The sequence below is a fragment of the Microtus oregoni genome, unplaced genomic scaffold (assembly GCF_018167655.1).
Source record: "Microtus oregoni isolate MIOR12 unplaced genomic scaffold, Mior012 000007F_ref0000211, whole genome shotgun sequence".
NCBI lineage: Eukaryota > Metazoa > Chordata > Mammalia > Rodentia > Cricetidae > Microtus > Microtus oregoni.
The window spans coordinates 41,352,159-41,364,414 of record NW_024543066.1 but is presented as its reverse complement, the minus strand read 5'-3'; the positions used below and the strand labels follow the sequence as shown (position 1 = coordinate 41,364,414).

At 38.1% G+C, this 12,256-nt stretch overlaps 2 protein-coding genes across 3 annotated transcripts in view; one reads left to right on the top strand and one right to left on the bottom strand.

The window, feature by feature from the left end:
• Window positions 1-12,256, bottom strand: part of Supt3h (SPT3 homolog, SAGA and STAGA complex component) — a 348,399-nt gene that overhangs the window by 237,591 nt on the left and 98,552 nt on the right. The window lies entirely within an intron of this gene.
• Window positions 1,626-2,150, top strand: LOC121450839 (putative uncharacterized protein ZNRD1-AS1). The gene has a single exon (XM_041656173.1). The coding sequence runs from the start codon at window positions 1,626-1,628 to the stop codon at window positions 2,148-2,150; it is 525 nt and encodes a 174-aa protein (XP_041512107.1).

The window sequence follows — 12,256 nt, the reverse complement described above, 5'->3', positions numbered from 1 at the left end:
TCATAAGGCTGTGACCTCCCTTTAAGGCTCTGGCTGGCAGCTGGCATCTTTCTTCTTTGGCAGCTACATGGCGTCCCCTTGACTCCATCTACTCTCTCTATATATCTTTTTCAGCCTGGCTATATTCTGTCCTGCTACAGGCCGAGGTGGCTTTCTTTATTTAAACAATGGTAATAAAACATATTCATAGCATACAGAGGGGAATCCCACATCAGGACTGAATAACCTCTGTTCAGAATTATGGAACCTGAAAGAGTTCTCACTACTTCTACTGCTACCCAGAAGAGCATAGAAGAAAAGCTCTTTTTCTTATTTCTTTTTACAGCACTTTTATATTCACAACAAAAAAGTCTCAAGTTTTTAGTACAAGCAGGAATAAGTGCAGTACAACCAGATGACAAGGAGTAAGCTAGGGCTGTAGAGGAGTGATCTCAAGAGATGTATTAGTAGAAAATTGAGTAAGAGCATGAAAATATTGATAAGGATAGGCTGGAGCAAAAACCCCAGAAGGTCTGCCCATGCTCCAGCTCTCTTCTTGTGGGAGCAACCTCTGCCTAATGCTAACACATGAGGCCATGACATCCATTTTTATAGGTACTGTGAACACAAATCATGGGAATCATAGTTCTGCTTTCTAGGGAGAAACACAGCCACTAAATAATAAGAGCTTTAAGATAGCTAGATCACTGCTGTTTTCTGAGAACATTTTCTCCTCTTATATTAAGAGCGGTCTTACAATCCAGGTTCGGGTGACTCTTCTTCCTAGGCTTCTGGGAACACTTAAACTACAGGCCAATGCCACCAAGACCATCTGAAAGAACTTTTATAAAAATAAATGAATGAGCATGTGTTTTGTTTACCAATTCAACTGTATCATGCAAACAAATTTTGGTCTTTAAAAATAGTGGGAGAATGGCACACTTCATCTGAGAGCTTCAGGGAGGGAGCAGAACCTCTAATCAAGGAAGGTCTGGGTTGCCATGGCATTTTCAACCACGTATTATGACATCCTATTAGTTCAAGGAGTAGTAGTAAGGGGTCTATGGCTGCTTTTCTAGCTCAGACCCCAATCAGTATATTTTTTCACCTGTATCTCACAACCTACAAAACCTACAAACGGGAGGTGAGGAGAACAGAAATGCCACCGTGCTAACTCTCCTGAATACTAACTGAGGCTATCGGAGTGAGAGCACTACAACTCCCACTGGACCTGAAGCTGTGCTGTCTTTTACAGCTGCACAGTGGCTAGAAGCAGAGTTACATATACTTTGGCATCCTTGGGCCCAGTTACCTTCTGTGGCCACTCCTCACAAGTTAATCTCCCTCATCTTTGGGAGCGATTCTCAGCAGTTGGAAGATTTGGGTTTGACGACCACATCTACAGGTACTAGTAAGATAAAAGTCAAGAGTCTCCACTGGTGTAAAGGTCCTGACTCTGGAACCTGGGTGGCATGCGCACAACTGCACCAAGACATTGGGTTACTGAGTAACCAAAGGAATATAAAGCATCACAGAAGAAGCGTGTTCTCTTGGCTTGCCAAAGCAGCCTTACCATGACGAAAAAACAATGGAAACGATGAGGGGGAAAGAAGTGGGCTGTGAAACCGGGACAGAAGCAACACAACATGGAGAGGCGAAAACGATACTGTTGGGTATCTGAGAAAGAGAGGAAACTGATGGAAAGGGAAGCCCACAGCACAGGCCAGGCCAGAAAGTTTAAGAACACAATGTGTAGACTTTTTCCCAATGAAAGGCTACCGAGAATTGTGCCCGAAGGCCAGGCAGCACAAAGAAGACAGCAGGTCAAAAAGAGGGAACAGGTGCAAATCAAAGACCACCAGGAGCGCATGCTTCGAGGGAGGGAGCTGATAGAGCAAAGACTCAAGGAAAGACTCTTGAGAAGAAGCTTGAGTCAGCTCCCTTCACTAGAGAAGCTGGAGAGAGTAAAGAAAGAGATGAAGGACTTTGAAAGGGCTAACGCACACCCGCTTTTGGAGTTACGCACTAAAAGTCTGATTAAGCTGGAAAGTCTTATTGAGAAGTCTCAGGTAAGAGAGGAAAGGAAAACGGCTATAAAGCCTCATCAAAGGAAATTCCTGGCCTTCCCACCCTTTGTGAAAAGTCATGTACGAAAAGTCAAAGATCAGTAAAATTTCAGTGCTTTTTGTGGGAAAAAAAGTACCAGAAATTAATAAAGACTTTTAGAATTTAGAAGTACTGTGTCATTTGGAGATTATACAGTAACTCTGAAAGTCCATCTTTTTTATAAAAGAACTAGAAAGCATAGAAGGATGGCTCAGGGGTTAAGAGCACTTTCTGCTCTTGCAGAGGACCCATGTTCAGTTCCCAGCATCCACATGGCAACTCACAACCATCTGTAACTCTAGTTCCAGAGGATCTGACACCCTCTTCTGGCCTCCGCAGGCACCAAGTATCATAGTGCACAAACAAGTATGCAGGCAAAACACTATACACATAAAATATATTTTCTCTTTTTTTAAAAAAAGGGGAGTTTAAAATTAACTTTATTCTCCATATTCTGCTTTTCTCTTAATAAGATTCTTAAAAACAGAAGACAAACCATCCTTAATAGTCTCCTACACTGTGGAATTATGCATTGTAGACCCATAGAACAACAAAAACAAAAACAGTCAAGGAAAAAGGATAGGTATATAGGAGGATTCAGGAAGGTAGATAAAATTTAACTATAAAATCCAAATGCACAAAATGTTTTAAGAACAAAGGAAAAGCCAAAAGAAAAGTACTTCTCATCTGTCATTTTCATGAATTATGGATTGGCATGAAAAAATCAGACTCTTAAGTTGGAAACAAATCCTTTGAAACAGTCTTTAAAATGTAAATAATGTGATTTTAATAGGAATATATTTCAGAATCATTTCAACTAATCAAACATGATAAAGATTTCATTAAGCCAAATTCTCTACAGGCAAGCCTCACAAAAGTACATGAGCCAATCACACTCACTTGGCCAGTTTCAAAGAGAAGGTTAGGGTAGTGGGTGGGGGTAAATAGAAGGGCGGTGGCTATTTGTCAAGACAGGCAAATATTTGTATCATGCCCCCAGGCAAAAGACCACCCAAAGATGTGTTCACCAGTGAAAGCTAAGGAAATGTCATCAGCACCAACACAAACAACGCTCTTTCCAGAAGAATTTGTTTACAAAACAAACCAAAAATCATACTTGCAGACTCCTTTCTACAGATGAATAGCACAACAATTTTATTTTGATTAGAAAACCATTAAGTTGTAGCAACCTCTTGCTTCTTTGTGTCTCACTACAGGGAACACAAATGGTCACTTTTAACATGTAGGGAATTGGAAATATTTTCTGAAAAAAATACCACAGAAAAAATTTAAACTTTTTAACAGACGTCCCTGTGGCAGTAGGCCAAGAATTTCCCACATCATGTGGCCCTCTGGCCTCACTTCCTTACTACTATTCTGCATAAGACACTGGTAAAGTTCTAGAAGCTTTCACCAAATCACAGGTTTTGTTTTAAAGAACTTAACCTCTTGCATAAAACAAATGAAACAGATTTCTTCAACGGGGAACCTAGTGTTTTAAAATATAATTTAAAATTCCATGTGATAATATAGAATATGATTCCTCAAAATGGGACAAGACAATAAAAAAAAAGTGGATAAAAAAATTCTGCACATTTCTTGAGAAATAGTCAAATTCCAGGAACACCTTGGGATGTGGCGTTTTACATATTGAATAACTGAAGAATTCTCATTTTGTCCAAAGAAACCAAGTAAGTTGAATGCAAAGTTTCTTGATGCAAAACACACTAAATGCCTTCAAGCCTGACCATTAATTTTTGGGAGTACTTTTATATATTTAATTTCTACAAACAATCTTTTCTGTTAAGCATGTAAGGGTAAAACTGTGTAAGGATTTCCGGTCAGTCTCTCATTTGGACCATTGTATTGATTTGGGGAGTAGGTCTTCAAGAAAGAATAAAAACAGATCTGAAAAATTAATTTAGCCAGTAAGGTAAGATTAAAAACACAAGTATTTTAAAAGAAGATAAAGCTAATTATCTGATAAAGGACTTACATGAAAATAGCCAAACAACTCTAACAACTCAATGAGAAAAACTTAAACTAACGAGAGGCCAAAGAGCTCATTAGAAGAAGCATCTATGAAGTGACTTTTAGTCACGCACTTGGGACTGTTAGTCCCAGAAGAGGCAGGCAGATTTCTGTGGATTTGAAAGGACAGCTTAATCTACAAGTTCTGGGATAGCCCGGGCTACATACTGCAGCTGTCTCAAAAAAAAAAATGATGATGATGATGCACAGGTGGTAAATACATATATGAAAACATGCTCAGTGAGTGCAATTAGGGGATTGAGAATGAAAATGAGCTGTTACTATTTACCATTAAGGGACACAAAATGACAAAATTCTGTCATTTATAGCAACATGGGTGGAACTGAAGACATTGAGTGAATTAAGCCAGACAGGGGAAAGATAAAGCACTACAGGTTTCCACCTCTACAGAATATAAATAGGCTTAGTTCAGAGAACAAACAAGCAGAGAGAGCAATGGCTGGCAGAAGCCAGAGGGGAAAGCAGAGGGCAATAAGGAGAAGTGGATGCAGGGGTACAAACCATGACCAGACAGGATGACTGCTGCGTTTAGTGCATTATCGGTATTTATAGTTAACATACAGTGTTATTCAATCCAATACAGATAACAGGTTTTGACTGTCCTCTTCAGAAGCAAGCAAGTTTCAGATGATGGGTAACTGAAGCATACAGAGAAGATCAATATGCAAAGTACTAATGTACCCAACACAAAGGTTTATCAATAAACCTTTACAATATAATTGCTATGCATTTGAAAGAAAATTAAATGTACTGTTACTATGCAATACTGCAGGCAAATTTCTTAGCATTTACCATAAGGAATATAAACTTAAAAATACCCCACAAACCTACTGACATGCCAAAATAATGGAGGCATTTTCTTAACTGATGTTCCCTCTTCCCAGATGAAAGTAGCTTATGTGAAGCTGACAGGAAAAAAAATGAGCCAGCATACATGAAAATATGCTCAGCTACATGACTAAAGCTATAAGACTCTGGAAAGGCAAAGGTACGAAGAACTTATAAACACTGACTGCTAAGAATTCAGAGGGGAAGAAAGTGGTCCAAGTGGAACACATATATTGCTAAAGCAATCAAACTATCTACACATCTATACTATACTCCCATCATCAATACATCACTATAGACATTAGTTCAAGTCCACAGAGTGTGAACTGGAGTCCAACTCCTAATGCAAAAGGTGGCTTTAAATAATAATGACAAATACTGGCTCACCAACTGTAACTGACACTGGAGTAGGAGACGAGTAGCAATGGAGGACGGAGTACAGGGGAAGAGCTTTTCTGCAACATGACACTGTACTGATAACTAAAGTCTATAAAAGTAAAATGTGGGCATTTTGGTAATGAAAAAGTTATCTATATTTAAATTTCATAACAGAAGAGTTTTATCAAAGCCCAAATTCTGTTAAGACTAATTTAAAACAATGCATGTCACTGCCCCTATCAGAAGCAGGAAAACACTCCTGTGGCATTGTCCTTGCAGAAGCAGGAGAACATTCCTGTAGCATGTATGCCCACTGCCACTGTAGAAGCAGGAGAACACTCCTGTGGCATGCATGCCACTGCCCCAGCAGAAGCAGGAAAATGCTCCCGTGGCATACATAATATCACAGAACAATGAAGGTTGTGAGAAAATAATAACCAAATTACTGAGCTTCTGAAATTGGTGGCCTCAGATTTGAGACCTGTATGTCTTTAACATATGTTATTGCACTTCTTTCATATTCACTGATTCTCCTGAGAAAAAAATATCCAAAGGACTGAGATGTCCAAGAGTGCAATAAAAAGGCTAAAAGGGTTCACTGCCAGTTGTTGCACAAAGCCAGGACTGACTCCTAGCTCAGTGTTCCTATCCACCAAAGTCTTTCAGTTTCCTGGAGCAGATTTTTCTCACATCTTTTGCAGACACTCACATGGGTAACCTGTGCTCTGGTTACAGCAGAGGTTCAGGTTCTGAGTCTTGCATAATAGATCCTGTTTCTGATACTGACTTTATGGGGGGCGGGGGGAATCAAGGCTTTGGGGGAGATTAAAGTCCCAACACATTCTGACTTATCCAAACAAAAGTCTATGTAAAAACAAAAATATGGTGGTGTGAAAAGTGCTTTAAAATAAGAATAGTTGGACCACAGAAACTTGGGGTAACATTAAATAAAAAATAAAAAAAAATAATGAGATTAAGGAGCTGGAGAGATGGTTCCGTAGTTAGGAATACTTGCTGATCCTCTTCCAGAAGACCTGAGTACAGTTCCCAGCACCCATACTGTACTGTTCACAACCTCATGAACAACCACACAAATTATATATATAATTTGTGTGTTTCATGTTAAGGTTAAAAGAATCAGATTAGGCATCTGGGCCTTGATCTTCCTTTGCCAGTTTATTCATTCATTAGAAATCAGCGACATGAGTCACCATGATGGCACGGGCTTTAATCCCAACACTCACACTTGGGAGGCAGAGGCAGGCAGGTATCTGAGTTCAAGGCCAGCCTCGTTTACGTAACAAGACGCACACCAGCCAGGGTGTGCATAATGAGGTCATATCTCAAAAAAAAACTTAATTAACTAAATATTTTACAGAAATCAATGACATTATTTTGTTGGCTACTTGGTCTTTATATGGCTTACATTGGTGGTTCTCATGTCATGACTCAAAAATCAAGAAGATTCTATCAAGCCCTACATTTTACAACGCTATTTATTAAATTAATTGGTGACAAAAAACGAAGTTTTCAATCATCTTTTACAGTATTAACTCTACTCTTGCACACAACACATGCAGTTTCTGGTCAAAAGAGAATGGTGAGTGTAGTTGGCAAGAAAAACACTAAACATAACAGTACTTAAAGGACTGGTTAGTGATACAGAAAAAGAAAAATCACCACCACACATCTATAAACAAAATATACATTTCGTTAAACTAACTGTCTAAAATAACTGACAAAAGTACATTTAAAGAAGCATTTTTACTTTAAAGTAAAATAAAGTCCTGGGGATAAGGTGCAGAGTAAGGCTATCTTTGGAAGTGGCGATTTTCTAACTCTTTCATCAGGGCATGCAGCACAGCATTCTACTTGGATACATGCACATGCACAATAGTGGTTCTCCAAAGTGCCATACAATCTAATAGGAAATGGGTTCTAGAGCAAACACACTACACAGTCCCAAGTAACAGGAATGTTTTAAAAATATATCTGCAATACAAAGGAAACTAAATTTAACCTACTGTGACTGCTTATGTGCATCGGTTCATGCATGTCCGTGTGTGTGTGTGTGTGTGTGTGTGTGTGTACACATATATGCATGCTGGTACCGATGTTCACAAATACACAGCATGTGGAAGCCAGAAATTGGCATTGGTGTCTTCATCACTCTCAATCTCACCTGGAGCTCACTAATAGGAAAGATTGTCTTGGCCAGCAATCTCTGGCATCTGCCTGCTGCCTATTCCCATAAGCCCCCTCCACTCCAGGGATGGGGACTAGAGGTACAGAAGCTCTTCACTATGCTCAGCTATTCTTTTCTTTTTGTCTGAGACAGGGTTTCTCTGGGTATCTCTGGCTGTCTTGGAACTCACTCTGCAGACCAGGCTGGCCTCAAACTCAGAGATCCACCTGCCTCTGCCTTCCAAGTGTTTAGATTAAAGATATGTGCCACCACAGCCTGGCTATGCCCAGCTTTTACATGAGTGCTAAATAGAAACTTTGGGTTCTCATGCTGGCACAGTAGGTACTTTACCAGTTAAGCCCTCTCCTTGGCCATATTGAAGTATTTTTATTTAAGTTACTAAATAAAGTTGATCTCATCTTGAGTAGTATCCTACTTTCACAGTGCTTAAGAATAGTTATTCCAAAAGATACTGAATATTCTTGTAGCAAAGTTATCTGTGTCTAGCACCCCAAACTGTAAAAGAGACAATAAATGGTTAGACGAACTATAGTGGTGTGCCGGCTAGTTTTATGTCAACTTCCTACAAGCTAGTTTTATCTGAAAGGAGGGAACTTCAATTGAGAAAATGCCCCCATAAGATTCTGCGGTAGAGAATTATGCTGTAGTGATTGATGGGAAGGCCCAGCTCATTGTGGGTGGTTCCATCCCTGGACAGGATGTCCTGGGTTCCATAAGAAAGCAAGCTGAGCAAGTCATGAGGACCAAACTAGTAAGCAGCACCCGTCCATGGCCTTTGTATCAGTTCCTGCCTCCAGATTCCTACACTGTTTTAGTTCCTGTGCTGACTTCCTTTTATAATGAACAGGGACATGAAAGTCTAAGCCTTATTTATTTACCCTTTCTTCCTCAACTTGCTTTTGGTCACAGTGGATCGCAGCAACACTAACACTAATTTCAAATGAAGTTTAAAAATCTAATGTTTGGAACATGCAAGCTTTCAGTAATAGTTCTCACAGACATTTATGATTGTTTGAAATGAACTGGAAGATAGAATATTTAATTGTGGCAGGATGATGGAAATGGGGAAAGAAAGTAGATATGGAATTGCACAAATAATGGCCAAATAATTGTGTGATTTTATAATAAATATAATAGAAAAATGTGATGAAAATGGATATAGCCTAAAGAAAAGGCAGTAATATTCCGAACTTCTAGTCTGTGCTGGGAAGATGGCTCAGTTGGTAAAATGTTCACAAGGCAAGCATAAAGACCTGAATTTGGATCCCCAGAACCTACAAACAGCCATAAGCAACAATGTATGCTTGTAATCTCATTATTGGGGAGGCAGAGGCAGGAGGATCCCTAGGACTGTAAGCTCCAGGGTCAGTGACAGATGCTGTCTCAAAATAAGATGGAGAGAGACATCCATCATTGGCCACTGGTTTTCACGCATACACACACACACACACACAAACACACATATTCAGCAGAAAAACAAAACAAGGAACTTCCAACTTACGCAGATGAAGTTGAAGGGTGTGTGCCTCAGTCACCTCAGCCTGCACAGTGCTGTGGCACAGGGGAGGGAGGAACTCCCTTGGGTTTTCCCTGGTCTCAGGAACAACCTTGTACCTTGACATTCAGGGCCCTCTGAATATAACCATGTTTTGTTTTCACCATGAAATGAAAAATACTACTGACCACTGGGAATCAGTGATAAGGTCTTACACAAGGCTGTGTGTAAAGAAATCTTATGAAAGCTATGCAGGGAAGAAAACTTATTTGCAGGACAGAGAAACAAAACATCAAATGAAAACCTTCATTTTGATTGTGAATGATGTCATGGATTTCTTTTTAATTTATAACTGTTTTGACTTTATAATTTCATTACATTTAAATCTTTTCAGGAGTTTCTATTTAGAAACACACACTTATACATGTTTTAATAACATTATGAGGAAAAAACACATTTCACAAAACACGAGGCTTAACCAACCCCTTGGGTTAGTGGGCTGTAGCTAGGGGAAGAACTTGGATTGCAGATTTACTGTTGATAAATGTTGTGACGCTGGCAACCTATCTTGACTCATCGCTTACTCAGTTTTCTCATTTGTACGATAGTCTTGTCCGTGTGAGGGTTGGGGAATGATAAGAACTATGAACTGATTAAGCTTGGCACTTGGCATGTAACAACAAACATTTACACTCTGGCAAACAGCTGGCACAGAGATGCTAGCTGTGCTTTCTGTTAGTCAAAAGCAGACTCTGAGTTCAGTTTTTTAATCTACTGTGGATGTGACAATGAAAGACTGACTTTCTATGGGTGACATAGCCCCCATTTTAAATAGAAAAAAAGGAGTAGGGGGTACTTGCACAGATTTAGGACTCTTAGCATTCTAAAAATACTGTCTGCAGCTGTTTAAAATTTATTTTTTTTTTAGACCATAGCACCACTGTTTGGTTGTTTCCAATTTCTCAGACCACAAATAGTAAAAGTGTACTCAGTCTACTGCAAACATAAATAGCAAATGCACGCTTCAGCACTTTTTAAAGGATATGGAAATTGGCAACAAAAACACAGTTCATGTTGAAAATTTATGACAGCCTGCCATATTTCTTCAGAAATACAATCAGGTAAAAATTAGGAAGATCTCTACCAGCTGGGTGGTATTTTCATGTTTTTTCACTTACATTTTCACTCGCTGAAAGACTTTCATTATGCAGTTTCTGGCACTTGATAAAATAGAGCAATGGTACCTTTGCTAAAACCACAGTGTCTCTGGTTATGTTTAGCATTACACAAACATCCTTCACCTTAGATATCCTTTCGAATTGGGTGTTTAATTGGACGTGCACTGAAGAGATGATCTTTTTCCAGAATAGGATACTTTCTGGATATCATTAACTAGCAGAATTGTGTTTTTAGAATTTCTCAAAAGTGTGTGAGCATTTCAACTACTAGATATTTAGTTCTATAAAATATACTGTAAAAATATGGAGAAAAGGCATAAATACAAAACAATTCATACTGCCTTATTGTATAGCTACAAATTAAAAGAAGGAAACAAAACAGAAGGAAAGATGTAAAAAGCCACAACATGAATTGAATGTATTTTCACTGTTCTGAGTATATAAGAAATAGCATACTCTCTGCTTGTAGGAGTTCGAGAAATAAAAACATTCATGGTGTGAAAGGTTGTTAAAATAAGTAGTATTTAATGTTAAACTTAACAAAGAAATAACTGTTTACAATGGAATAAATATTCAAGAATCTATTTCTTACTTCAATATTAAAATATCTTCCTTTATATATTTAAACAAGGAATACTAACCTACAGAATTTAACACTGAAAGGACAAATGATTAAATGATACAATAAATGGAGAAAAAAAGCACTTCGTAATTTTACAGAATTTATTTATATATTTTGTGTTTCTTGAAAAAATTCTTAATGAATAAACCAAAAGTTGGTGTCTTGGAGTCTCAAGGCATATGTCTGAAACAAAAGGATCGTTTGAGCTTAGGTACTTACTAGTCTGGGCAACATAATGAGATCCATTCTCAAGAGGGAACAAAGATTAACGACAACATTCTACACTCAGATCTACTTACTTAAATGAATTGGAAGGAAAATAAACCTAACAAGCTATTTTAAGGGCCCTAATCATCATATAATTTTTATCACTCATGCTTTATAGATAAACATTTTCAGATTCACTAAGTACATGATTTTTCACTGGATGAGAATATTCATGTCTCTTATAAAAGTTTAATAAACTACTACAGAAAATGAAAAATCAAATTGTGCAAAGATACAAAACTAAGGTCAATTGAATGAGAAAGTCAACTAAAAAATGTTCTTGCGTACTGGTAAAAAATGGAATTAATTAGTTTTTTTTAACTCACTGGAAACAAAATGAAGACTGTGAACTGCAGGCATGCCGAGGTCCTGATGACCTTCTTAAGCAGGGCCTCTTTCCCATCCCCCTCTAAGCACAGGATTTTTCCAGATAATGTTGAATGTATGATCTGGAAAATGAACCTGTAAGCATCAAGTCAAATACAAAGAAAAAAAAAGGTAGAAGGAACAAATAATACGAACTGGAGGAAGATAAAGGTATGCTTCTCTCATCCCCACCAGCACTGATTTAGAATATAAACTATCAAGTCTTTCTTGGTTAAGTCTTACCCTATTTTGAATGTTGTGTAGGTAACACAGGTTTGACAGCATAGTCCAGTCGTGGACCTAGGGGTTATCTAGAAGTCTCAGAGTTTGCAGCTAAATCTTTTGGTCTGTTCAATGACATATTATAAGAAAGGTTAGTTGTTTGAAACTGCCCATTATTGTTTTAGAATGTCATTTAATCACATTTTCCTAAAATAAGAGTGGATCTAATCAATATGAAAGCCAGGAACAGAATAATATTTTTCAAAGGGCTTTTCAAATGGAAATTTATAGTCTAGTGATGCAGTTTTCTGATTTGAAACAAGATCGCTTTTTACAAGTTTGAATGTTATTTTGCATTCAGAACAGCAGAGAATAAAGAACGAAAGTATAAACGTCTACCTCATTTGCTATAATCGTAAGTTCTGAGATGGAAAGAAATACAGAATTCAACACTCGCAGCTAATGGAACATACAAACCTTGCAATTTAAAATGAAAGAGCTTCCTCCTGATACTGTATAGTCAGTTTGGGTTAAAAGAACATTTTTCCCCTTATATT

What these genes read in the sequence shown, in the direction of transcription:
- LOC121450839 (XM_041656173.1), top strand. Translation starts at nt 1,626, where the DNA reads ATGGAGAGGCGAAAACGATACTGTTGGGTATCTGAGAAAGAGAGGAAA.